Below are 27,344 nucleotides of genomic sequence, written 5' to 3'. Positions count from 1 at the left end.
CATCTATACGAGAATCTAAGTCAGTTGAAACCAGTGACTACCGACGAAATAAATAAAATCATAATAGAGTTGAAATCAAACACTAGTTCTGGCTTGGATGGTCTTACCGCGAAACTACTAAAATCTGTAAAAAATGTCATAACTAACGAACTAAAATTATGTATTAATAAATGCATGGAGCAAGGTGTTTTTCCCGACAGCTTGAAAACTGCAAAAGTAACGCCTATATATAAATCAGGATGTAAAACAGATCCCGGAAATTACCGTCCAATTTCAGTGCTCCCTATAGTCTCTAAAATTTTCGAAAAAGTCATACACGATCGCATAAACAAATTTTTAACGCTTAACAATATTTTATCAGACAAACAATACGGTTTTCGTCAAAAATGTAACACATTATCAGCCACAGTTGACCTAGTCACAACACTTAAAGTTAAAATCGACCAAAAACAGATAGCGGTAGGGATCTTTATTGACCTCAAGAAGGCGTTCGACACAGTCAGTCACGAGAAATTACTAAATAAACTACAGCACATAGGGATAACGGGAAAAGCGCACGAAATGCTAAAATCTTACTTACATAACCGACACCAAGTGGTGAAAGTTGACAAATGCCAGAGTAGCCAAAGAATTATCACATATGGCGTGCCACAAGGTTCAATTCTTGGACCGCTTCTTTTCCTCGTTTATATTAACGATATCAAAGACTTAGGGCTCAAGGGTGAACTGACACTCTATGCCGACGATACATGCCTCTTTTACTATGGCCGTAAAATCGATCATATCCTCATAGATATCCAAACAGATCTTGATCTTCTAAACACGTGGTTCCGACTAAACTTGCTAACCATAAATATTGATAAAACTAATTACGTCATTTTCGCGGCGTAAATAAAAAAATTGAAGGTTACACGCCACCATCAATAAACAATAAAAATATAAATTTGAAAACTAGTGAAAAGTACCTAGGCTTAATCATGGACAGCCACTTAACCTGGAAACCTCACAAACAAAAAATTAAATCAAAACTTATCTCTCTCACGGGCGCTATTCGCAATATATCTCGCTGCCTTCCACAAAAAGTGAAATATCTAATATATAATTCCTTGATAAAACCACACATTGATTATCTAGTTGAAATATGGGGAGCAGCAGCTATTAGTAATCTAACGGTCCTTCAAAGAGCGCAAAACAAGCTAATAAAAACATTATTTAATTACAGTTATTTAACACCAACTCGAAAGATCTATAAAGAATTAAAAATAATGAATATTACTCAATCATATGTATATTATACGTGTCTATTGGTCCGCAAAATTCTTCATAAGACTATACACTCACATATAGGCTTTACACAAAAACATCACGTACAAAGAATTAAATTACGAAACGCTGATCACCTAATCCTACGGCCAGCAAGGACAAAATATGGTAAAAGAAGTATAATTTATGAAGGTGCCCAACTTTATAACAAGTTACCAAAAGATATCAAGGAATCGAAATCCATAGCTAGCTTCAAAAAACATCTAAAATTCTATGTAGTAAATAATGTAATAATTAAATGATCTTGTGCATGTATATTTGTTAAGCAAATAATATGCACGTATAATTCAAATAAATTTTAATTCGATAAAAAAAAAATAGGGTGACAAAATCTAAATATTTTGAAATGTACAATATCCGTAAAAAAATAATAATAATCACGCACGTAATCTTAATATCTAATATACTATATTGCATAAATCAACCAAATCTTATTATGTATGTCTTATAAACTTATAATTGCAAAATATTCATAGTAAATAACTAATACAAACTATACTATTAAACAACATTCTAAAATAAACAAACAACAATAAACTAAAATGTTAAATGCAATTATCTTATTTACTTATTTTTATTGCATAACAACATACCAAAATAAATATAAAAAACAATAAACTAAAATTATAAATACAAAATAACCTTAATTACCTATTTGTTAATTGCATAAAATTATATACTTACATCAGTAAAAGAACAATGTATAAAAAGATAAAAATTAAATAATAATTAAAAACGTTAAAAAATAAATATTGCAAATAATTGTAATCTGTAAGCTATTTCTAACAAATACTAATACTCTGTGACTTGCGTTATTATACCCAATTGACTTCTCCACGCCAACCTGCTTCGTAGCTCGCCGACATTCGTCAGGCGACTAGTTCCCTTTGACCCGCTGACGGACGCATGATTGGTAAACCAGTATAAAGCGACTCACTATTCCCAATAATTGCGCTAAGTCGGAAGTCACACTTATATTTGACGGCGTAAACTCGCACGCGCTTGGTAAGCGTCGGGAATGCACCATATTTAACCGCACGAGTTAAGCTATCCGAGCCGGTTAGTAACGTATTTCTACCCACTTTGTAACCAAACTAATGTTTTGTACTTAATAATTACTTACTTATTTTACATTGTCTGCACGTTAGTCCTAAGATATACCTACTATAAAAATTGTATTCTCAAGTAAGCGAATTTTGTAAATTCTTTTTGAGAATAAAGTTCTTAAACCAAAATATATATTTCCAGATAAATGAATGTTCTAAACTTGCAAAATGAACTGTCACATCCCAGCCTCGGCTCGAGCCGCATGAGGGACCTCCAAAGGCAAAGTGCTGAAAACTGTCCTAAGACGACGCATAGGATGTTTCCGGCATCCGATAGTAGCCGCTTCCGGCCTGTATTTTACATCCAAAAGTGACGGAGATCAGATACAGATTTTTAATGATTGAAGACATTTATGAGAATAAATTAAACTACATAGTACTTAAATTACAAGTAGGTACTTATTACTTTTAATGTGGAAATAAATAAAAATACATGTCTATCATATCGTTTAACCAGCCAAAGGATTTGCGTGTATTGTAACTGATGTAATTTTGGCATCGTTAAGTGGCTTGTATGTTTTCGGGTTAACTGCCATCTTCTCTAAATCATCAAGAGCTTCAAATCCATCTAAGACCCTGTAAATGAGAAAATGATGTAAAATTGATTGTATATGACAATTACTTTTAGGGCCCCCCCACATCTAGCGTCGGTGTCTGTCGGCGTCTGGTCAGCGCTATGGAAAATTACGTCGCTGCGCAGTTGCGTCGACGTTGCGTCGAGCAGCGGCCATAGAATTGTAGACGCCGACGCTCGAAAGACGCCAGATGTGGGGGGGGCCTTAATGAAAAAAAACGCGACTCCAGGCAGGCGTGTCTCACTCCGCGATTTCGTCGCTTTGCTACAGGTAGCTAAAAGTACATCCATTCGGCCCCAATTTTGGGGTTTGCCATAAGCCGCGCGTGGCGCTATCGCCACCTAGCGGCCATATCTGTGCTGGTCGTAACAGACGCGTTTTGTTAGAGAGTGAGTCTTCTATACTTAGTACTATTATTTATTCTGTGCTCCAGGAGCAGTTCAGCAAAAATCGTGTTCAAAATTTAAAGCTTGTTTGTTTGCTAAAGTTATCTAAAGGCCCCTGTAGGTAGGTACATTTTGGGCCAACGCAGGCCAGTTCAAGGGACGCAGCCATGCGGTTGAGATAGCAATATCACGTAGCCCACGCTGGCCCAATATGTACAGGGGCCTTTAAGGCGAAGGTGAACGACTGCCCAAAACCGTCTTTCCATACAAATGTAGTCCCCTGTTTAGGGTTTCGTAGTCACCTAGAAACCCTTATAGTTTCGCCATGTCTGTCTGTCCGATGATTTGCTCCGTGATGGTTAGTGCTAGAAAGCTGCAATTTGGCATGAATACATAAATCATGCATTTAGACAGAACCGTAAAATAAACACTATAATTTTTTTTTAGGGTACAGTCGACATTACATGTTTACAATATTCACCTAATTACCAAGGCGTAAGGTGCAACAGTGTAAACACATAATATCTTTGATGTTGACTGTACCTTACCTCCTATACAATTTTTTTTTGCTTGGCCCCAATAGTGTAGGGTATCATAAATTAAGCTTATTTTCATCCATTAAAAGTTACAGTCCCAAAAAGGATGGTGGTTGTTGTTTGTTGTGCAACTTATCATGTTATTCACATTAGTTACCACCAAGTTGTGGCCAATAATCTCAGTTGTTCACAGTGGTAAAGGGTGAGAAATAAAAACTCGGTTGTTACTACTCGTAACAATTTGGTGATAACTATAGTTCGTTTTTTTTAGCATTAGAAAGAACTTGCAAGAAGGTAAGCGATCTTGACATGTCTTTTAATTGAAAAACGCTTTAAAAAAATCAATAACTATTACTTATGAAAGCAGAAGAATATAAATGATCATATTAGATTCATAATTGTTACATATTTGCCGTAACTTATTTTTAAAATGTGTTTTTAAATTAAAAGACCAATCAAGATTGTTTACCTTATTTCTAATGCTAAAAAAAAAAGAACTATAGTGGGAATAACCAATTTGTCAGAAGCACTACCAAGCCCCCAGAAACATGGATATAAAGACCAGAGTATACCAAGATATAGTACGTAATATTTAGTGTCTACCTTCCAAACAATGTGTATTTCAAGTCCAAATGTGGTTGCTCCCCATAAGTAATGAAAAACTGACTGCCATTGGTATTTGGACCATTGTTTGCCATGCTCACCATCCCTCTTGCATTGTGCTGAAATCAAACAAATATATCTTTTATTCCTTAACACTTAAGCTAGTCACTAAACGCCAAATCTCGCAATATTGTATTGAAATGATAGGTGTCATCCTACCTTTCGAGTTTGAAATATACAGGGTGTTTGGTACATCGTTTGCCAAATTAAAACGGCAGATAGGTTGAGTCATTTGCTGTCTTCTCAGGCCTAGAAATTATTAATTTGGCGCACATTTTTTTTCACGTCTATGCCAGTTTTACGTAAATTTCAAATTTTTACTTGCGTAGTAGTAAAAAAAACCATGGCCAATTTAGTTTTTCTAGGCATGAGAAGATAGCAAATGATTCAACCTATCAGCCGTTTTAATTTGGCAAACGATGTACCAAACCCCCTGTATTATAGTCATACAAGAGAGAAACAGTTAGACCAAGATAACTCTGTTGCGATTTTGATAGCACAGACTGTGAATGTGTTACACGTCATAATTTCATAGAAGTTTGACGTTTATAATTTAATTACACTTGTACTCTGGGCTATCAACATAGCTGCAGAGTTATCTTGGTCTAACTTTATGTTGTATATATTTAATATATGTTGTATATTTAATTGCATGCAATGTAAAAGAGACAGAGTCAGAAGTGAAAGAATAAGAGCCAAAACAAAAGAAACAGACATCCTAACTAGAATCAATCAGCAATAGTGGAGGTGGACTGGACACATGATGAGGGAAAATCGAGAGAAGTGGAGCAAAATTATAACAGACTGGTACCCCAGAAACGCTAAGAGGTATAAGGGAAAACAACTCAAAAGATGGGAGGATGAACTAAAAATTGCTACGGGACCCAACTGGAGTAGAGTGGCCCGCGGAATACAGTGGAAGCAGCTAGAGCCTTTGCCAAGAGGCACACTGAATTGAGGGATATACTCTGATGCAAAAATAAAATCACAAACTACCAATTCAGGATGAAAAGGCTAATATAATAATAATTGCATGCAGTCTGAGTGAGCTTTAGGGCCCCCCCACATCTGGCGTTTTTCGAGCGTCGGCGTCTGTCGGCGTCGTTCCAGCGCTATGGAAAATGACGTCGCTGCGCAGTTGCGTCGACGCTGCGTCGACGTTGCGTCGACGTCGGCCATAGAATTGTAGACGCCCACGCTCGAAAGACGCCAGATGTGGGGGGGCCCTTAAGAATGATCTTCGGTTTACAGAGAAAATCAGAGATAATTCCGATAATCATGTAGTAAAAAATCAAGTATCAAAATATGGGTGTAGTCAACTTACTCAAAAATAAGTCTCACGGTAAAAATAATGAAAGTATCGCGGTAGACCCGTTTGTGTAATTAAATAATGTGTACAAAGAGAGTTTAAAGGGGTCAATCACGGACAGTCTAGAACGCATAATTACTACAGTAATATTTTGTCTATAATATCTCTATTAGTCTTACATCGCAAACGGTCTAGAACGCAAAATGCCCACTCCTTATATCACCACATTTTACATAAGTAGGTTAGGTTTGTTAGGTATCTTCAAATGGCCAAAGGCCAAACAGCACAGAATAACCTAATAAATAAGCAAATAAATAACCTAATAAATAAGCAAATAGCAACAGATCCGTCGACTTCGCTATAAAGTTAAGATAAAACGGAAAAAATAATGTGGGCATTTTGCGTTCTAGACCATCCGCGAATAACCCGTTTAAAGTGTTATGTTATAACGAAGGTACCTAAGTACTTTTATGATCCATTATACCTTTAAATCTTCTCTGAATTCATCTTCAAATTTTTTACCCCAGATAGAGGTCCCTCCTTTGCCTGATCCCGAAGGATCACCGGTTTGAACTATAAATCCCTGTAAAGTCACAGAAAAAGCCATCATTTATTATTTTATTAGTAGCCATTTTAGCCTAAGTCCCAGTCCCAGCATATAGGTAATATAATTAAATTTTTGAAAAACTTCTGTAACTTACCTTTATATTTCGATGAAATAAACAGCCGTTGTAATAATCGCTTGCACAAAGTGCCAGAAAATTTTCACATGTTCTTGGACACTGCTCGCAGAATAATTCGATTTTTATATCACCAACATCTGTATGCAACGTAACAGACATGCTTACTAATTAATATGAACGTAAAAGATTTTTAAATTGGTTAAATGTGAGTATCATTCAAACAAATTTTGTTTAGACACAAACTAAGAAAACTGAGACTTGAGGTTACTTTTCAATAATATCAAGCTTGATATAAGCTTGACTTGACAATTGACATAAGCTTGACATTCACGTTCACAGATACAAGTATTAAGCCCTCTCCAGACTATGCGCGTGAATCGCGGGCGAAGCGAAATCGACTCCACACTCGCATTCGCGGCTTCGCCCGCGATTCACGCGCATAGTCTGGAGGGGGCTTTAAATAGGCCGCATTGCTATATAGTCTGATAGCCGTGTACACTCGTGTGCGAGTGGCGAGACGAGCCACGAAACGCGAGTCGGTTTTTTGGGCACGAGTCAAAGGGTCAGGGCTATAACCGCGAAAATCGAAGTTCGCAAATTACGGGGATTTTTCTCTGTCACTCTAATTACGTCTTCATTGGAGTAAAAGAGAAAGATCCCCGCAATTTGCGAATTTCGGTTTTCGTGGTAGCCGCTCTGAGTGGTTGAGGCCTCGAACGCTTGGCTAGCTGGACCGAATCAAAATTTTCCGTCTCGACCGAAGATACGAGTACAAAGGGCCTGGGATAACATAGCATCAGTCACTACTCTAAACTCACTTCTGGACACCGCGACAGGCAGGGACCGAGCGAGGCTTCTGGCATCATCTAGGCCAGAATCAGGTCAGTGGCTACACGCGTATCCCTCGCCTAAGACCCAGACCCAGTCGCCTTTATAGACCCAGAGACGCTTCGCATAGCCGCTTGGTCTCCGGCTAGGTGTTGCTGTCTGTGCCGACCACAACTGCGCCTCATGTGGATCTGAAGTGGATAGCCCCAAATAGTGCGGAACGACGGTAAGCGCCCATGACGGGATGTCACTGATTCCCTGGAAGATGGGTCGTGCGTTGGTATGGGACGCCACTTGCGCTGACACGCTAGCGGCGTCCTACGTCCCATCAAGCAGCAGGCGTGCTGGCGCGGCGACGGACACTCGGGAGCGTCAAAAGGTAGCCAAGTACAGCTGTCTCGGCGCCCAATACGAATTCGTCGCATTTGGCGTTGAGACACTTGGTTCGTGGGGCAGAGGCGCACATATGCTCCTTAAGGCGCCTGGGGAAATGTTGAGGGAGGCAACGGGTGACCCCCGCGCGGGCAGCTTTCTCGCGCAGCGAATTCCCATCGCAATCCAGCGCGGGAACGCTGCCTGCGTGTTGGGCACCCTCCCGAAGGCACCAAATTTTGATAGGTATTTTTAATTTTAGTTATTTTAATTGTAGTTAGTTTTAGTTTTATATTCCTGTTTATGTCTTTTAGTAATTTATGTAATTTAATATTTTGTCAGTGCAATAAAGTCCAGTGTATATGATTAAAACATCAGAGCTAAGAAGCGATTTTGAGAAAATCCACCCCTAATTAAGGGCCATTTATTCCCAAAATTTCAATTTTTACGAATTATAATTACCTAGAATACCTAGTTACTTATGATAGTAAAATAAGAATAAAACTACCACACTAAACTATGCTAGAACGTTTATTGAGATCAGATTTACAAATTATTCTACACCGCCAGCCTTTTCATTCTGCCCCGCATGTGGATCATGTGAATTCTCTTCCACGCATCCATAGTTGCCAAGGATTCTTTGGCCAGATGGGTCGAACGGAGACCTGCTGTGCAACGTGGCTTTGTATTTATTGCCCATTACTTCTACTTCGTAGTTCCCGCTTTCCAGGTAGTCTTTAGTGACTACGGATCCCTTGTTGTTGACGTAGCCGATGCCGATGGGTTTGTCGAGATAGTAACCATAGTCACCGCGCCGGAGGTAGCCGACCGGTTCACCGTTTCTGAATATAGCTTCTTGGCCGAATAGCGCGACCTGCCAAAAAGATTTATAAAATATAAAAATATTTCTTGTGTAATTGAACTTTAATACAAATACCAAAAGAATCATACGACTTTGTCGAATAAATAATGGTGTTAGTGTGCAAATAACTAATCACTAATAATCATCAAAAATAATCAATTACACTTAAGGGCATTTCCACTTAAAAGTGTACCATTTACTTTTTTTCGAAAATCCATCATCTTTTGGGTTATATGTTGTATAAAACTGACAGCCATAATTTGTATCAAAAACTGGGGACACTTTTTGTCTCTAAGAATTAAGTACAATTCTGAGTCTAAATAACCCAAAACTTGATAGATTTTCGAAAAAAGTAAATGGTACCATTTTTTCTGAAAACCCCCTTAAAGACGTACGTTTTATATAATAGGCTAGTATATTTTTGCAGGTCTCAAATATGACCAAGTCCAAGTACCTACATACTACATACAACACATTTTGAACACATAGTAACTCACATTTATAGATGGGTCGATGTAGTCAGTCAAAATGTGTAAATACAATTAGAACAAAAGCCATATTAAGAATGGTTTCATTCATTAATAAAGTTCATCGTCCGACTAAGCTAACTTTACACAAATAGGGTATTTTACGCAAAACTCTGCGTAGGGGCGCCACTAGCATAAACTGTAAACAAAGCACCTTGATGCATCAATATCATATTCGAGGTTGTCTGTTTAAAACATTTAAAATGAATACTCTAGCCTGCAAATTGCTATATTACCCGCCTCGATAATAATGTTATTATCATAGTCTAATGAAACATGGTCTTCTCTTCCCAGAGTGACACAAGCCTACGTCACAATAACATGGCCGCTACATATAGCGCTGTCGCATGATAACGTAGGCTTGTGTCAGTCACGTGACCACGAAAAGACGGGAAGAGAGTACCAGGCGGACTACATTCTTACACCATGGTTATTATTATATTAACCTTGTCGTCCAGTGTGAAGAAAGCGTATTTCTTAGTGACTCCCTGCTGCCTCGCGCGGGTGACCTGCTCGTTGCCGATGTAGTTGCCGCCCTTGCGGCACGCGAACCCGAGGTTGGCTTCTATCGGATTGTCGTCCGACCTCACGTCAGCGTTCCATAGGTGGTAACCTGCAGGACCAATATTGAAATGATGCAATGGCATTCAATGGGGTCGGCAACAGTCAAAGGTTTGTATAGGGGCATTTTCATTCAACTTGTACTTTAAAGCGCGACTTAAGTCGTGTTTCAGTGACGTCTAACTGTTAAATTCCTGACAAAATGTATGGAATTTGACATTGACCGTCACGTCAGTTTTGTAACTGGCCGTTAAATTAAAGGTGCACAGTTAAGTGAAAATGTCCATAGATGGCGTTAATATCCATAGGTTAAGCGCTAAAAGCGCAAGCATTTAAAAAATTAATACACAATATTCGCAGGATTTACAAGTAAAACCTATGCTGCCGCCATCTGTAAAATACTTCGACTGGCCAATCCTTTTTTTAAAAGCATTATTAAGCGTAGCGTATGGGTATTTTTCCCATGTAAAAGAGCTGCGTATCTAAAGGCTGATATAGACGGCGCGTGAACTCGCATGCGATTTTAGTTACATTGCGGACTTTTGGTTACGTCCTATTCAACCGACCGATCAAAAACCGCAATGTAATGAAACTCGCATGCGAGTTCTCACTTCGTCTAAATGAACCCTAACGGTTATTTGGTTAGGAGCCTATACATAGAGCAATTTCATATTGATCAGTTATCATTTTAAAAATCCATTTACTTTCCCATCTTTCGTTCCTCGAGAAAATATTTTACTGCTGATACTTAAATGACCGTGGACGGTGGTTGAAAACACCTTTAAAGTATGCCGAATTATTAAAAACAAACCTTTCTCTGCACTGAGTGAAGTCAATGCCCTCCATCCAGCGTTGTTCAACCCATGCGCGCGACTCAACGCCTTATAAATGGAGACAGCATTCGCTGAAGGTATGTGCAGCTCCCAGCCGAGCTCGCCCGACCACCCGATGCGCAGCGCTCGGCACGTGTAGGTTTTGTTGTCTGGGGAGTGGGGCGCTTTCGAGAAGTGGATGCTGCGGTGGGTGCTCACGGGGAACGCGTCGTTCGAAAGACCTGCGTCGGTGAAGCGTTGAAGGATTCTCTGGCTGAAAAGTAAACATGTTTAGATAATAAGATAACATTGCCGGAGAGTCACTTGCATTCGCTTTAGGAACATCTAACCAGAAGGCCTATAGTTCGTTTTTTTAGCATTAGAAAGAACTTGCAAGAAGGTAAGCGATCTTGACATGTCTTTTAATTGAAAAACGCTTTTTAAAAATCAAAAACTATTACTTATGAAAGCAGAAGAATATAAATGATCGTATTAGATTCATAATTGTTACATATTTGCCGTAACTTATTTTTAAAATGTGTTTTTTAATTAAAAGACACATCAAGATTGTTTTCCTTATTTCTAATGCTAAAAAAACGAACTATAGGACCCACGCTCCGAGTGTTCACGCTCTACGCTGACGCCCATCGACATACTTGTTTCAACCAAAGTGTGAGGGTCCGCGTCTGCGTCTTAGTGTCAATAATTTGATGCTCGCGATGAAAATAGTGTAACAGTGTTCTTCTCAAATCTCAATCTTCCAATAATTTGTTATATGAATACGAAATGAACCATACAGAAAAGAAGGTAAAATCGTTTTTAGGCACACCACACGTTGATAAATTCTGCTCATGGTGTGCCTTAAAAGGGTTTGTTTCCTGTCAGCGCTTTTTTTTAGTGCACAAATAATTCAGTGGCTTTAATATTTACCTCATTATGGCTATGGCATTAAGGATGGAACCTGTGCGGGCCTTGCATGCTGAGGATACACAGTTGATCCTTCGTAAAGGCGACGCACTGAACCAAAGTAAACGCGACCCTACCGACCGCGTGGTACCTGTGCGGGCCTTGCACGCTGAGAATGGACAGCTGCTTGGTGACGTCAGTGATGGTGGCTCGCAGCTTGTGTGTGTTGATGATCCTTCGTAAATGCGCCGCGCTGAACCCACTCGTTACCATAGTAACCGCGATCTTGTGGCATTGTGGTAAGGACGATACCTGTGCGGGCCTTGCACGCTGAGAATGCACAGCTGCTTGGTGACGTCAGTGATGGTGGCTCGCAGCTTGTGTGTGTTGATGATCCTTCGTAAATGCGCCGCGCTGAACCCACTCGTTACCATAGTAACCGCGATCTTGTGGCATTGTGGTAAGGACGATACCTGTGCGGGCCTTGCACGCTGAGAATGCACAGCTGCTTGGTGACGTCAGTGATGGTGGCTCGCAGCTTGTGTGTGTTGATGATCCTTCGTAAATGCGCCGCGCTGAACCCACTCGTTACCATAGTAACCGCGATCTTGTGGCATTGTGGTAAGGACGATACCTGTGCGGGCCTTGCACGCTGAGAATGCACAGCTGCTTGGTGACGTCAGTGATGGTGGCTCGCAGCTTGTGTGTGTTGATGATCCTTCGTAAATGCGCGAGGCTGTGGGACGCGCTGAAGCCGCTCGTCACCACGTAGTAGCCACGACCCTAGGTCATTTATTATCATCAATATTTTGTAGATACAGATCCATATACTGTATAGAATTTTGAGCTGAGAAATCGGAAGTGTACGCTGCGTCGTGCTCGGAAAAATAAAGTAAAGACATACAGGATATTTAAAATTTGTGACGGCCATTTCATTATATATGCAACTCTATTTTGTTCAGTCAGTACCAGGTAATAGGGCAATTAATAGCATTAGCTAATAGGGCAAGGCAGTATTTATTGTTAAAAGATCTGAGATTTTGACAGTTTAGTACAAAACTCACTTCAGTTCTTATGAATCAACATACAGTAGAGTTTCCTCATTCAAAAAGGTTATTGAATGTTGACTTCCCATTAAAAAAAAAAAAAAAAATGTTTTATTGCCACAACTACCAAAAAAGAAAAAGATAACGAGAGAAAAACAAAATACACTTCATTTCACAAGGACGTTAAATATACAAAACATGCACAAAAATTTGTGGTATAGGCAATGGGTACCAATCTCAGCTTTTTGCTAGATATATACCCAGCGCTGATTTTCAGACGGGTGTGTGTGTGTCAAGTGACAGTAACAGTAAAAATATTTGAGACTACGTGTTACAGACCCACGCTTTGGGCATTTATTCTTGGGACAGAAAAGTTATATTTGAGACAATACCTTGAATACAGGTTCGTGCAGCTGCCCGCTGCCGCCGTCTAGGATGCTGACAGTGACATCGGCTTCCACGCCGCCCTTGTCGTTCAACATCAGCGTGTATACGACCCTGTCAACATGTAAGCTGGCTTAGAACGCACTGCGATTAATTTCCTGCGTTTTCAGTCTATTTTCTTGCGGTTTCAGTCTTGCAAGCGCGTGCGCTTATGAAGCACGCGGTACGTTACACTTTTTGAAACCACGAAAAAATAATCGCAGTGCGTTTTAAGCCTTAGGTTAGGTGTACATACAGTGGCATTCAAAAGTGCTGAGATAGACGTCGACCGTAATGCCTTAATATGACGGTTGAAACATCTCCATGCACTTTTGAACGCCAGTGTACCTAAAGTCTAGCTACAAGCTATGCACGTAACAATACTTCGTGTATTGAAATTAAACTATCGACGACATTTAAAATTATATCTAAATACTGTTCTTTACCCATGTGCATCCCATGTGTGTGATTAGGATTACATTCATATAACATAATGCGATTATAGTACAAGGTACAAGACATATATGATATATTTGCTTATTAGCGTTCGTCACCAGCTAATCCCAACGCTATCCTGCCTATACGCTTCTACTATACGATTCTGCCTGTGTTTGCCGGGAAAAAGTTACGTGTTACATGAAGTTACGTGTCTTACTTGTCGTTTTTCTTGGACAGATCAGCCGTGAACGCGAGCTCGGCGGTCTTCTGCGCGTCGGGCCCGGTGATGTAGAACTTGCCGTAGTACGACATGTTGAACAGGGCGGCGCCATTTCTGCACGCTAGGGCTTCTCCTTGGATCTGTAATTCAAATTGTTTTATTATGTTTACCCATTTGTATTTCGTTGTAGGTATATAATATTTTTTATATTATTTGTTTTATGCAATCAGTATTATAAACAAGGTACTTAAAAGCAGCCTCATAGGGTTGAGCAAAATATTTTAGGGACAGTTTTGTCAAGTGATGTAGATTGCACTGTGGTGCGCATGGTTTTACTATACGTACGCCATTAGTTAGGCGCCATACAATTTCGCCACAAAAACTGTGTCTATCGTATTTTGCTTATCGTATATTTGTCATAATTTGCGAAGTGCTTTATGAAGTTAGACTTGAGAAGAGCCTATGGGGAGGCCTAGTATCAAAATATACGAGATTTCGAAATAACTTACAATAGGGAAGTGTTTTGAGAAGTCGAAGGAATAATCCCCTTTGACTATCTCTTCGTAGCGCGTGTCTGTGTTCCTCGGGTAGTTGTTGCTGCCATACCAGTCGTACTGCTGCACGCGAACCTGCAAAAATATATCTTTATAAACATTTTGTATGGCTTTAAATAAATAAACAAATAGGTACATGAATATCTAGGGACCATCTTACACAAATCAATCTAGCAATTTTTTTACAAACCTTATTTTTTAGTTAAATAAAAAAATAAAAATGTAACTAAAACCGAAGAGAGAGGGAGAGAACTTATAAGCGCACGTCTGTATATAACCAACAGTAAGATAAACCTATATTACAATCTAACCAATCAAATTGCACATTTAGGCTGCGCGGGTGCCACTATAATAGTACATTATTGTCGAGGCTCGGAAGTAGCTACTTGCAGGCTGAGGATTCGTTTTAAACGGACGACCTTGGGAGTCCGTTTAATTGAATCCGAAGCCAGCAAGTAGCCTTCCAGCCGAGTCATATATAGTGCTTTTCTCAAAAATGGTGCAAGAAACATAAATATCATAGAAACATTTTACAAAAGCAACGTTCTTACGTATATATTTTCACAGAGAAAAGCCCTTGCCGCCTTTTTATTTTTTTAATAAAAAAATAGAAGTGTATTTTTCTGCCGAAAATACGCCAACCTATTTGAGACAACTAAATAGTCGCGGTACTAATCATCTGTTTGGCTGTTTAATGGGCCTGTGCCTTCATTTGATATGGCCATTTGAACTTTTAAAAAGTTTGGAACTCGACAAATAATGGAATTTGTATGCAACATTGCAGTCCCAAAATCGAGACTGCAATGTTTTTAACTTTTTAATTTTTGACTGACCATAAACTCCGCGCTTCGCGACCTATTTTTTAGACGGCAAAGTCGACTTTGCCGTCCATTTTTGAGAAAAGTCATATAAAGCTGTGAATGCCAGCGTGTGAATGTCTCATAAATAACGATAGTTACAATCTGTCCGGGCAGGAAGAGCCCAGGGCGCTCCCAGCCGCCCCTGCTCTGCATGACGGCGCCGTCCTCCACCAGCTCCTGGTGCAGCGCGTCGTGGCTGGTGTCCCTGCCTGCCAGCTTCTCGTCGTTAGGGAACACCACGCTGTAGTTCTTGGCGTAGGCTTCGTGGCTGCTCTCGCGGACCCAGTGCGAGCGCGACATCTGGGCGGGCGAGAAGCGGCGGATGTCGAATGTGAACATGTTGTATTGGGGCCTGGGAGTGGGTTGAGAAGATTAATCATTTAAACTTTAGAAAATAATTGGGCGAATGTCAGTGCTTTGTATGAAGTTGAGGATTTAAGTCTGAATATGAATTATAATTATACCCTTATTCATAAACGTTACTAAAGTTGACAAGCCGATAATAATCGTTTGTCCCTTTCCATCATACCAATACGTCGGAAAGGGACAAACGATTATTATCGGCTTGTTAATTTTAGTAAACGTTTATGAATAAGGGCGTATTTAGGTACCTAGTTAGCCTTGCAGCGATGCCTACTCTGCTGAAATGTTAGGTATCACAGTACATTATAGTCTAACAAAAAAGAGTAGAAATTAAATAGTGCCAATACTGTAGTGTTGTCTCTTTCAAATCAATATATGTATATAAGAAAACGGGACGACACTACAGTATTGCCACTTTTTAATTTCTACTCTTTTTTGTCAGATTGTATGTGGGAAGCATTTAATTTACCTAAATAGAAATATTGTAATTGTGCTGTTTACTGTTGGAGACATAAACAAACCACTACATAATAATAGTAAATAGGTAATAATATGTATTAATTATATCGAACTATTTATGTCAGAAAATGATCCAATTTAGCTTACAAGATATGAACCTAATTAAGATATAAGTAGTTAATTAAAACACAAAATAGTAAATATCATTCATGATATTACGTCAAAGGCGGTGATTGTTAGTGACCAAGGTATAAGTAAATGTTCTAATTGTAGTTGTCGGAGTAAACAAAGCGATAAGAAAAATATCATATCATATCATTTATTCCATTGTAATCACGCTCATTTGTACGTTTTAGTCTTACATTTGGCAAGTAGGTACATGATACCCTGCTAGGGTGTACAATATAGGATTTTAACTTATACATAATTTTAATTTCGAGAAATATTAAATGTCAAAAGAAATAAATAATAATAACGTAAGACTAATTCATGCATAAAATATATTCATATAATCATTAATAATCATACATCATAATCATTCTAAGAATAAAATTTAACAATAAAATAATAAATATATATTGTTTTGTGAGGCAAGCCTGGGTTGCATAGGTCCGTGGGAACACACAAATTTATAATAAAATATCTGTTGGAGTAGGTAGTATTAGAACAAGTTTACCGCAGTTAAATCAAGTTCAGTAGGTACCTACTAACCCCCTTATTCATAAACGTCTACTATTGTTGGCAAGCCGATAATAATCCCTTTCCATCACACCAATACGTAGGAAAGGGACAAACAACATTAGTAAACGTTTATAAATAAGGGGGTAAGTGTAAAATTTCATTCGACGACCGGTTTGGCCTAGTGGATAGTGACCCTGCATGTGAAGCCGATGGTCCTGGGTTCTAATTCCAGTAAGGGCATTATTTGTGTGATGACACAGATATTTGTTCCTGAGTCATGGTTGTTCTATGTATTTAAGTATTTATATATTATATATATATCGTTGTCTGAGTACCCACAACACAAACCTTCTCGAGCTTACTGTAGGACTTTGTCAATCTGTGTAAGAATGTCCTATAATATTTATATTTATTTATTATTATTATTTTCTCCTTTATTTAGGTTGTTTATAACATGAATATAAAAGTAAAATACAAAAGCACATAATAAACAATAAAACAATTTATTATTATATTTATTATAACGTAGGCAGCCTACACCGAGGGCTAATGAAAAATAGACGCTTCGAGTGAATACACCCAACTGTTTATGCACATGCATGCGACACTATTAAGCGAATACATTGGTAACATATCGAACGGACTTTCATAGATTGACTGCGTGCTACCTAATTATTTGTATTAGTCTAAGGGCCAGTTGCACCAACCACATTTGACAGACTGATCAACGTCAGCCGGCGCGCCCCGGCGCTTTACTATGAAACTTTCCATACATAAAAATTTAGCGAACTCTTTAACGATACGAACAGTTTGGTGCAACTGACCCTAAGGGTCGGTTGTACCAAACTGTTTGTCATCGTTAAAGAGTTCGCTAAATTTTATTATATGGAAAGTTTCATAGTGTACCGCCGCGGCGCGCCGTGTGACATTTGATCAGTCTGTCAAGTGCAACTGGTACTTACTAAGTGCCAGTTGCACCAACCACCTTTGACAGACTGATCATCGTCAGCCGGCGCGCCCCGCGCCTTTACTATGAAACTTTCCATACATAAAAATTTAGCGAACTCTTTAACGTTCGTAACAGTTTGGTGCAACCGACCCTAAGTCAATAAGAATAACATAATAAGTCCCAAAACTAAAACTAAACTTTCTACTAGAATACGTATAAAATTAAAAACTATGCGAGTCATTATTACCTGCCAGTGAGAATCCACTCCGCCATCTGAATGCCGCAGCCAGCCGAGAACATCATGCCAGCGGAGTTATAACCACAGTTGTGATACAGACCTGAAATAGCATACAAATTAGTTCCTGATTTAACATCTGATTGTATTTGTCTCTTTCTATGTCGCTGCTCATAAATGACGTAGCTAGTAGCATTTTCCTAGCTTCGGTCGGTTGCATCGAACCACTTGTCACCGGTAAAGCGTTCATTAAATGTTATTCATCAGATCAGTCCGTCAATAAAATTATGGTTGGTGCAACTTGCCCTTAATGGGTCTCTGTCTCTCCGACTAGCAGCGACTAGTGGTCAATGTAGCACTGATAGCGCAATGCTGTAGGGATGAGTACTATAGTTAATACCTTAAAGGAACTCTCTAGTCACAGAATACGTTAGGATCCTCTCCGAGCAGCGGCGTGAAGGACTTCGGGCCGCACACCGTGCTCTTCACGCCGACGACGGCCAGCTTGGGGCACAGCGACGCCGCTCTCTCCACACACACGCCGAACACATCCCAGTCCCTCGTACAGCTGGAATTGTTGGTAGACACGCAACTATAACACTCACCGAACACGTTAGGGTCCTCCCCGAGCAGCGGCTTGTGGTCGGGCGTGAAGGACTCCGGGCCGCACACCGTGCTCTTCACGCCGACGCCGGCCAGCTTGGGGCACAGCGACGCCGCGCTCTCCATGTGCACGCCGAACACGTCCCAGTCCCTCGTACAGGTGGAATTGTTGGTAGACACACAACTATAACACTCACCGAACACGTTAGGGTCCTCCCCGAGCAGCGGCTTGTGGTCGGGCGTGAAGGACTCCGGGCCGCACACCGTGCTCTTCACGCCGACGCCGGCCAGCTTGGGGCACAGCGACGCCGCGCTCTCCATGTGCACGCCTAACACGTCCCAGTCCCTCGTACAGGTGGAATTGTTGGTAGACACACAACTATAACACTCACCGAACACGTTAGGGTCCTCCCCGAGCAGCGGCTTGTGGTCGGGCGTGAAGGACTCCGGGCCGCACACCGTGCTCTTCACGCCGACGCCGGCCAGCTTGGGGCACAGCGACGCCGCGCTCTCCATGTGCACGCCGAACACGTCCCAGTCCCTCGTACAGGTGGAATTGTTGGTAGACACACAACTATAACACTCACCGAACACGTTAGGGTCCTCCCCGAGCAGCGGCTTGTGGTCGGACGTGAAGGACTCCGGGCCGCACACCGTGCTCTTCACGCCGACGCCGGCCAGCTTGGGGCACAGCGACGCCGCGCTCTCCATGTGCACGCCGAACACGTCCCAGTCCCTCGTACAGGTGGAATTGTTGGTAGACACACAACTGTAACACTCACCGAACACGTTAGGGTCCTCCCCGAGCAGCGGCTTGTGGTCGGGCGTGAAGGACTCCGGGCCGCACACCGTGCTCTTCACGCCGACGCCAGCCAGCTTGGGGCACAGCGACGCCGCGCTCTCCATGTGCACGCCGAACACGTCCCAGTCCAAGTCGTATAGGTGGAATTGTTGATGGTCCGAAAGCTAGTAGTTAGATAAAAAAAAATTAGAAGTATATATTTAATATTTTTTTAGTATTAAAAGTACACAACTCCAAGAGCGTCTGTAGAGGCTAATCCACAAATTACACCACATGAATTTCTTGATTTTATTTACACCTCTTGAGGTCATATTTGCAACTCCGCCTCTTTTCCTTCATTTCTAATTATTGTTGTATCGTTTGCAGATGTGTCTGCTTTTTACAAAATTAAGATGGGTATGTAAATCTATAGCAATACAAATACCCAATAATCATGCACTACTAATATTTCACATATTAAGGTTCCTAAAACAAAGCCCGATAATAGACGGTGTACGGACAGCAAAGGCTTATGATGGTATTCATAAACGCATGCCGAGTATAACAAGCTCTTATAATCGTCTGTCCTTATCCTTATGAGTTTATGAGTCATTTTAACAATGTATCTATGTATTGTGTCACCCTTGGGGTACAAAACCTTTTCCAGTCACCAATCTCTAGTTTTCCAAAGCAATCCAAATAATTATATTCCTATTAATCCAGCTTTGATGATTTCTTTGAAGACAAGTCACATTTCCCGAAAGTGCAATCTAATTTGAACCTTAAAACGGAAAATCAATTGGCGTTAAAATAACCATAAATAAATAAACACAAACCTCGTCAAGCACGATCGGGTTATTCTCGTATCCACCAATATTACAACTCTCGCCCTGTATCTTGAAATACAGGTTGACGTCATGGTCCCTGATGTTGGGGCAGTTGCGCACTTCCGGCACGGCTTCGCTCACGATGTAAGCGTGCTTGAAGGGGATGAGCGGCAGCGCGGGCACCCCGGCGAAACGCGCCACTCGCGGACCCCAAGCACCTGACCATACAGGTTCAATTGTTACAGTATATCTGATTGCAGTTTACAAATTTTTCGTTCCTGTTCTGAAAGATGTGCTGAAAATTGTGCGTTTCTGGACTAGAGCATTTTACGTTCCAGGTAGGTACGCCTATATTACCATTACCATTTTGATATTTATCTCCCCATTCCATAAATAACGAAACTTTTGCCTAAATTGTAAATTGAAAGTACCCTCAAGATTTACTATATAAAAATTCGGTCGGGTTATTTGTTGCCCACCATAAACCATACTAATTTTTTGGTGGGGAACCAACAAAAAGTGAGACTGTGACAAGGACAAGCAATAATACCGCTTTCTCTGCTACTGAAATTTCCATAAGTGCATCTCGTTCGGTCGTTTGGCCCCTCCCCCGTGTCATCGCTATATTATTGTACCTCTATGCTACTCGTAGTAACAGATAGTGGCAGATATTATACCTCCGCAGTTGACGACGCACTTGGTCCTGATGAAGCCTTGCCCCGTGTGTACCCCGGTCACTTCCTTGTTGCCGAGTATGTTGTGAGAGTAGTGTATATCGTGCACCGGGCAGTTTTCATACACCTGGAAAGTTAAAGCCACTATAATACTCATCTTTATAAGACCACAGATAGAGGACAAATAATAATAATCTATTTATTTTCTTTCCCTTTTTCATTATTGAAGTAAGTAATTGTAATGAAATGGGTTTTCAAAATAAATACATATTAGCAAAGACATATGTAACTTCGTATAAGACGAATAAAGTCTAAGGAAAAAACGTGCATCGGAAATCAAGAAAAAGTCATTCTCGAATAGATGCCGCACACACCTTTAGCCTATTCTCGGCTAGATGGCGTGACGACACCGTTTCATATTTAACAATTTCAACACATAGATATCAGTGAATGAACATGGATCAAAATGATATATAAATAATAGAATCATTTATTATATTATACGTTTACGATAATTTTATACGTTTTCATTTTGAGTTTTAGTCGTGTGTGAAATTTACTGTGACTACAAAATTTACTATGACAGGACCCCTCTATACCAGCGGTCGGCAACCTTTTAGCAGCCAAGGGCCACATAGAAGTTAACGAAGATGACGCAGGCCGCACTTTGGTAATATTTGTGACTTTAGAAGACATTGTCGTTCGTCAGTATTACACACAAAATAGCCAGGGAGGTTCGCGTGCCGCAAGCGAGAGGTTGGCGGGCCGCATGCGGCCCGCGGGCCGCTGGTTGCCGACCGCTACTCTATACTATCTATTCTTTTTGATATTAGTAAATAAGAATGGTCCGGTCGTCCCAAATAAAACACAAACAATAGATTACACGCTCTGAACGCCTAAAGTTGGGAGGAATCGCTCAGGGCAGGGCGCGCTGGCGCTAAATCGTATCAAAGTCATTATACTTTATTCATGTAGGCCTAGCAACAAGCACTTATGAACGTTTTACATATATATTATCTCAAGCTAAATATCAGAGCAATTTATTGATGTTCATATTATTCCATAGGTTATTACTTATTATTGGATTACTATACAGATCAAATTTAATACTAAGAATTTCACAAAAAATCGTCAAACATAAAAACAATTAAAAAAATACTAGCCTAGAATGTTTCTAGAATAAAATCTAAATGTAAAAACAACACAATAAAAGAAGTACATACATTGATATATCCATTTCATCATCATTAATCAAATATAACCCGGAAGCCGAGATTTGTTTAGGGTCGCTAAGACAGCGGAATAAGTAAAATACTATCTAATTCTTCAGCTTCAGTCCCTGCACCTTGTGGGGGTGTATCATATCATGTCTATGTTATCTAATATTAGGTGGTGGTGGAAGCGCTGGTGGCCTAGCGGTGAGAGCGTGCGACTTGCAATCTGGAGGTCGCGGGTTCAAATCCCGGCTCGTACCAATGAGTTTTTCGGAACTTATGTACGAAATATCATTTGATATTTATCAGTCGCTTTTCGGTGAAGGAAAACATCGTGAGGAAACCGGACTAATCCCAATAAGGCCTAAGGCCTTCCTCTGGGTTGGAAGGTCAGATGGCAGTCGCTTTCGTAAAAACTAGTGCCTACGTCAAATCATGGGATTAATTGTCAAGCGGACCCCATGCTCTCATGAGCCTTGGCGAAATGCCGGGATAACGCGAGGAAGAAGAAGTTATCTAATATTAGGTGTTACGTTACCTTTCCTCCGTTTTGAGTGGCTACTTTGATCAGCGCTCGGCACGCCATGTCAGGGTCGATGGTCCCATCCAGCGGGGAGTAGAGCGCCATCTCGAAGACCTTCGGGTCCAAGAGGGGGAACAGCTTCTGTGCTTCACGTGGGTCCAACACGTCGCTAGGGATGCCCAGCGCCTTGCCGAGCGTGTGCAGTCTCATGTATTCTTGAGTTCGCACCTATAATAGGGATGATGATGACATAAGTTGAATTTTATAACAAAATCTAGTAGAATAGATAGCAAAAGAGCAATTTATCACAATAATGTGGATATCAAAATAAGAGTACACACCTGAATGTTACCAAATTTATGTTTTATTTACATTCAAAAATTAAATAAGTAAGGCTACCATACGATTCCTTACATGCTATCCAAAAAAGATTGTATATCAACTATATACAAATGCAATATTTCACCGACAAAAACGAAATTTTCTTGTTTTGTCCATACTTAAACACAGACTCTCCGTGACCGTGACGTCACGTTCACTTAACGTTTCGTTAGGAGCGTTTCGCGAGTGAAGTACGACTGTGACTTTTGTTTTCCTTTAATGTAATTGGTCATGGGTCCCATAGGTATAGACATTTGATCCTAAAAATAAACCTTATCGATTGATACCATAAATGAAAATATGTCATCTAGCCTATAGTGAACGGAGTGAAAGATCAATGTGTCACGGTGACCAATAAGGACGTCAACTATTTATTTTGATTAAGGTTTGTATTTTGTATGAGTAATACTAGAAAAGTCTTTTCTCATCTAAACCCCGTTTAGACTGGTCAAGAACTTGCATGCTATATTCGATACATTGTTTACTACAAAGGACAATTAATCCACTTGATCGACCAAATACCTAAATGTAACGAAAATCGCATTAAACCTTGAACCGTCTACCTTAATGGGGCTTTAGATGAGGAAATATAGCATTGAAGAAATTAAATTCTTCTTCGTCACTTCGTCACTGATGTTTTCTATGAAATGTACCTTGCTGCGCGAGATGAACATGCCGCCATTGTTAATCCAACCAGCGTAGTCGCCGCTTTCCTTCTCCAAACTTTCATATACGCGGCGAGAGTCCTGCAGCAACTTTACTTCGAGGTCGCAAGGGCGCAACGACCACACTAGGCCTGTGAACAGATGACAGCATTTTCTCGTCGCATGAGTTCATAAGTCCTATTGCGGAGTCTTGAGTCCTATAGGTACTACTAATTGTAAGTATATTAAATAAATAGTAATGCAAAAAAAGTTTAATTTAATGGTAGATGTTTATTTTGCGTTCTTGCCAAGATCTTAGCATTTTAGTAAATAATTGATTGAATATCTTTAAATTTTACGAAAGGACTATAATATCTTTATACATTACTGGTCTAAAACATCGAAATTTAGTGTGATATGTACGCCAAAGGTATGATGCAATTTCTTTGAGCGATGGCGCCATATCCTTTGGCCTACTGTCGTTAGTTGATGGCGTTAATTTCAATATGTAACAAATTAGCACATATCAGTGAAAGAATAAGGATCAAAGTCAAATGGTGTTTTAATAGTTTTAATCTTCTGTCGAAAGGTGGCAGTCAATATCCTGTGGCTACATAATTTACCAGGACAGTAACTCTCTATACAGTCTATTCTCGTTAATGAAACGAAACAGAAAGGGATTCCATCAGTGAGCGGTGGAAACGAAACAAGCATTTGTGTACTGATTATGTGTGGAATCCCCGCCTTTTAATAATTACCTGCTGTGTGCCAGGTCGTCCCGCTAGTTATTTTGGCTCGCTCGAGAAGGACAGCATTCACGCCTCGCTTAGTGAGTTGGTACAGCGTATTGCATCCCGCGGTACCGCCACCTAAACAACACAGACTTACTATAAGTACCTATATTTAATTACACAAACGGGTCTACCGCGATATAATTTCATTGTTTTTACCTATAATTCCGACGTTTCAGCTGAGTTGCACCAGCTGTGGTCACGGAAAGACTGACGTCCCAACAAATGTCAACGGAGATATTAATAAAATTTCTCGGTGTTTAAAGTTTAAAGTGTTATACTTAATTACCTATTTAAATAAAACAAAATTTATATTTTTAAAATAAAGTTTCTGTCCAGTGCCCATCCATTTCTGTAGTCATGTCAGTGGTTTCATTTAGTAACCTACTTCGTTACAATAGTAACTATAGACATTTCATGATAGTTAGATAATAAAGCATTTGGTTTCATTTAACTTGACAATAATGCTATAAATAAATATATTGTTTGTTGTGTACATACCTACACAATGGAACTATATTACATATAAATCAATGAGAATATTACGTTCGCAACTGATAATATTATCATAAGTAATAATGTTTACAGTAAGATACTCCACTAATATTATAGGCTTGTGAGTTGGTGGGGTGAACGACTACAAAATTGACATACTTATAGATATTAACAAACTACGCGAGTGCTTGATATACTTAGACTTAGATTTTTATAAATTCGGATTAGGGTCAATATTTGTACTCAAGGGAGCTGTATAAGTATACATAAATTTAGAGTAATAATTTCCTACTTCGGGTTAGATACCCCATCTGATATCACATATTTCAATATTTTTTTAAATTGGTTTTTCATATTAAACTATTTAAATGCGCAAATTGCTATTAAGTACTCCTAATTAGTACGAGCATAATTTGGAAACGGCACTAATTGTGGTCGATATCAATACATAGTTATTTGTGTCGCTTAACTTAAACTCGGGTTATAACATGTAACATATAACCTTTTCCTATTACCAAAATCGCATAATCTGACAGATGGATTTACCCGAGTTTGAAGTTAAGCGACTCATTTGTAGTGATGTAACAAATAACAAACTTACCAATAATCACAACATCCGCCGAAGAAACAACATCTTGGCTCGGATTCGTCGCCAAGTACCTCTCGTTGCTTAAACGTTTCAAATAATTAGCAGTATAACGCGATACACCTCCTTTTTTAAACAATTTATACATATTGAATACTTAACTAATACGGGATAGCGTCAGTTTCGTACAAAGCTGAACGCGGGAGTAAATAAGCCAGCCTATCGGCGTGTTTTTAAGTAACGGCCAAGAAAACGGTGATAATGACAGACGTTTGCAGTTAACAATCTTCTTGTCTATCAGTCAAAGATCAATTTTTATCAAATACAACACATGTTTGTTTTAGTTTTGCTGTCAGGAGTACCTATCAATCCCGACGAAATTGGCATATCGGCCTGCAAATAATTATGTTAAAATTGAGCTACAAGTTAATCAAATTTTGCAATGTATTTATAAACGGTTATGCAATATATTACCTACCTTTTTGCTGTTTATATTATCTGTATATAAACAATTTTGCATGTTTCTTTTTTGCAATAATATCTATTTATTATTGACCTTCTCCAAATAATCGTTTAGCAAAACGTTTATTTATATTATACCACTACCTACACATATGTGATCATTAAAAAACAAACCGATACTTCTAAGTATATCGCTCAAAAAGATTGCACCGTCGAGTAGACGGCGATACTTTTTGACATTTAACAAATTTAACACATATCAGTGAATAAATAAGGATCAAAGTCGAATGGCATTCTAAAGGTGTTAATAATTTGTATTGAAAGATGGCAGAAAATGTACTGACTAGCTGACTACATAATTTACTTTGACAATATTCCTCTATTTCAATTTATCTTTGCTGTTTTTAAATTAGGGGTAAAACTTAAAATAAGACTTACATATATTCAATAACAACAATTCAATAAAACCGTGTAAGAACATAAACAATTGGGGAATAAAACTACCATTTATACAATAACTTGGGTACAAGTTTAATATTTATTTACTTAAACGAAATATATTTACAATATTTTTTGCGTCAATTAACAGATAACATTACAGAGTTAAGAATTATCTGTAAGCGACACTTCTCAATGAAGAGACATAAAGCCACAGTTAATTACTGCCTTAATCAGGGTAAACGGACTGATATCTGAATATGCATAAAATTACGAAAGAAATATATTGTACTTACAGTCAAAGTAATACTTAAGTATTTATAATAGTCGTTTAATATTAACTAGATGTTATACCTACCAGGTACTGTGATTTCCTCCCTACAATGTTTGGAAATCCATACACGTTGCTATTATAAAATATACGCCATACGGGCTATTCATAAATTACGTTATTTTTAAATTAGGGGGTGTAGCATAACGTAGGAGGAAACGGGGTCATTCGAAGCATGATTTTTGGATTATTTAGGGGGAGGGGGGTCAAAAATCGTCAAAAATCGATGACATAATCTATGGACAGCCCCATACTAACGTACATGTGTCAACACGCCCACTGACCACTATTTGTAATATTGTTGTCAACTACTTTAAATATTTAGAATTTTTACACTAAGGCCTGGGCTATAACCACGAAAATCGTCTATTGCGGGCATTTTTCTCTGTCAATCTAATTACGTCTTAATAAGAGTAAACGAGAAAGATCCCCGTAATTTGCGAATTTCGGTTTTCGCGGTAGACCCACTGAGTGGACGCTCGAGTTCAACTGCAGCGGGGCGGGACGTGCGGCGTGTATGTTAAACAAATGCAAACGTGTAGGAGCGGCCTTAGTGCACGCTGCTCAAATCACTTGTGAGTCCGACGCCACGCTGCACGCCCCGCCGAATGCTCCGGCGTTCACTCAGAGAGTCTACCGCGAACCACGTTCGACGTGTTGCCTCTCTGTCGCACTTGTGAATTCGTACGTAAGTGTGACAGGTAGGTAACACGTCCAACGTGGTTCGCGGTTGGCCCTCAGGCCTTACACTTAGAGTCCATCTAAGGGTGGTATTCCATCTGTCCAATATTTTTGTCCAATGTCTAGCACATTTTGCTTAGTGATCTCTCACTCTCGTGAGACGCAGTGGACGCAATGCACATTGGACCAAGAAATTGGAGAGGTGGAATACGAACCTAAGGGTGTTATTCCATCTG

General features: G+C 39.7%; 2 protein-coding genes across 2 annotated transcripts; both read right to left on the bottom strand.

Moving 5' to 3' along the window:
* Nucleotides 1-2,806: 2,806 nt before the first annotated feature.
* On the bottom strand, nucleotides 2,807-6,856 carry LOC134679398 (peptidyl-prolyl cis-trans isomerase-like 3). The gene is made up of 4 exons (XM_063538294.1): nucleotides 6,600-6,856; nucleotides 6,383-6,481; nucleotides 4,530-4,648; nucleotides 2,807-3,005 (listed from the first exon to the last, which is right to left on the bottom strand). Exons 1-4 carry the CDS (start codon nucleotides 6,738-6,740, stop codon nucleotides 2,879-2,881), a joined length of 486 nt encoding a protein of 161 aa, XP_063394364.1. The 5' UTR covers nucleotides 6,741-6,856; the 3' UTR covers nucleotides 2,807-2,878.
* A 1,440-nt stretch (nucleotides 6,857-8,296) lies between these two features.
* LOC134679192 (sarcosine dehydrogenase, mitochondrial) lies at nucleotides 8,297-25,712 on the bottom strand. Its single transcript, XM_063538068.1, has 16 exons — nucleotides 25,212-25,712; nucleotides 24,083-24,193; nucleotides 23,334-23,476; nucleotides 22,315-22,527; nucleotides 20,566-20,689; nucleotides 19,898-20,106; nucleotides 19,063-19,246; nucleotides 17,690-17,780; nucleotides 15,090-15,342; nucleotides 14,086-14,205; nucleotides 13,574-13,716; nucleotides 12,888-12,993; nucleotides 12,084-12,232; nucleotides 10,543-10,817; nucleotides 9,617-9,783; nucleotides 8,297-8,655 (listed from the first exon to the last, which is right to left on the bottom strand). Exons 1-16 carry the CDS (start codon nucleotides 25,342-25,344, stop codon nucleotides 8,335-8,337), a joined length of 2,742 nt encoding a protein of 913 aa, XP_063394138.1. The 5' UTR covers nucleotides 25,345-25,712; the 3' UTR covers nucleotides 8,297-8,334.
* Nucleotides 25,713-27,344: the final 1,632 nt, after the last annotated feature.

The sequence above is a fragment of the Cydia fagiglandana genome, chromosome Z, assembly GCF_963556715.1.
Source record: "Cydia fagiglandana chromosome Z, ilCydFagi1.1, whole genome shotgun sequence".
In the NCBI taxonomy this organism is placed as follows: Eukaryota; Metazoa; Arthropoda; class Insecta; order Lepidoptera; family Tortricidae; genus Cydia; species Cydia fagiglandana.
Note: the sequence above shows the minus strand (reverse complement) of the source record. Positions and strands in the feature narration are given on the sequence as shown.

Coding starts and splice junctions, on each gene's coding strand:
- LOC134679398 (XM_063538294.1), bottom strand. CDS start 6,740: ATGTCTGTTACGTTGCATACAGATGTTGGTGATATAAAAATCGAATTA. Junction 6,482..6,599: donor TATTTCATCGAAATATAAAG/GTAAGTTACAGA, acceptor GTGACTTTACAG/GGATTTATAGTTCAAACCGG. Junction 4,649..6,382: donor AATTCAGAGAAGATTTAAAG/GTATAATGGATC, acceptor GTTTGATTTCAG/CACAATGCAAGAGGGATGGT.
- LOC134679192 (XM_063538068.1), bottom strand. CDS start 25,344: ATGTATAAATTGTTTAAAAAAGGAGGTGTATCGCGTTATACTGCTAAT. Junction 17,781..19,062: donor GGAGGACCCTAACGTGTTCG/GTGAGTGTTACA, acceptor ATGCTATTTCAG/GTCTGTATCACAACTGTGGT. Junction 8,656..9,616: donor TCTTCACACTGGACGACAAG/GTTAATATAATA, acceptor TCTTTTTGGCAG/GTCGCGCTATTCGGCCAAGA.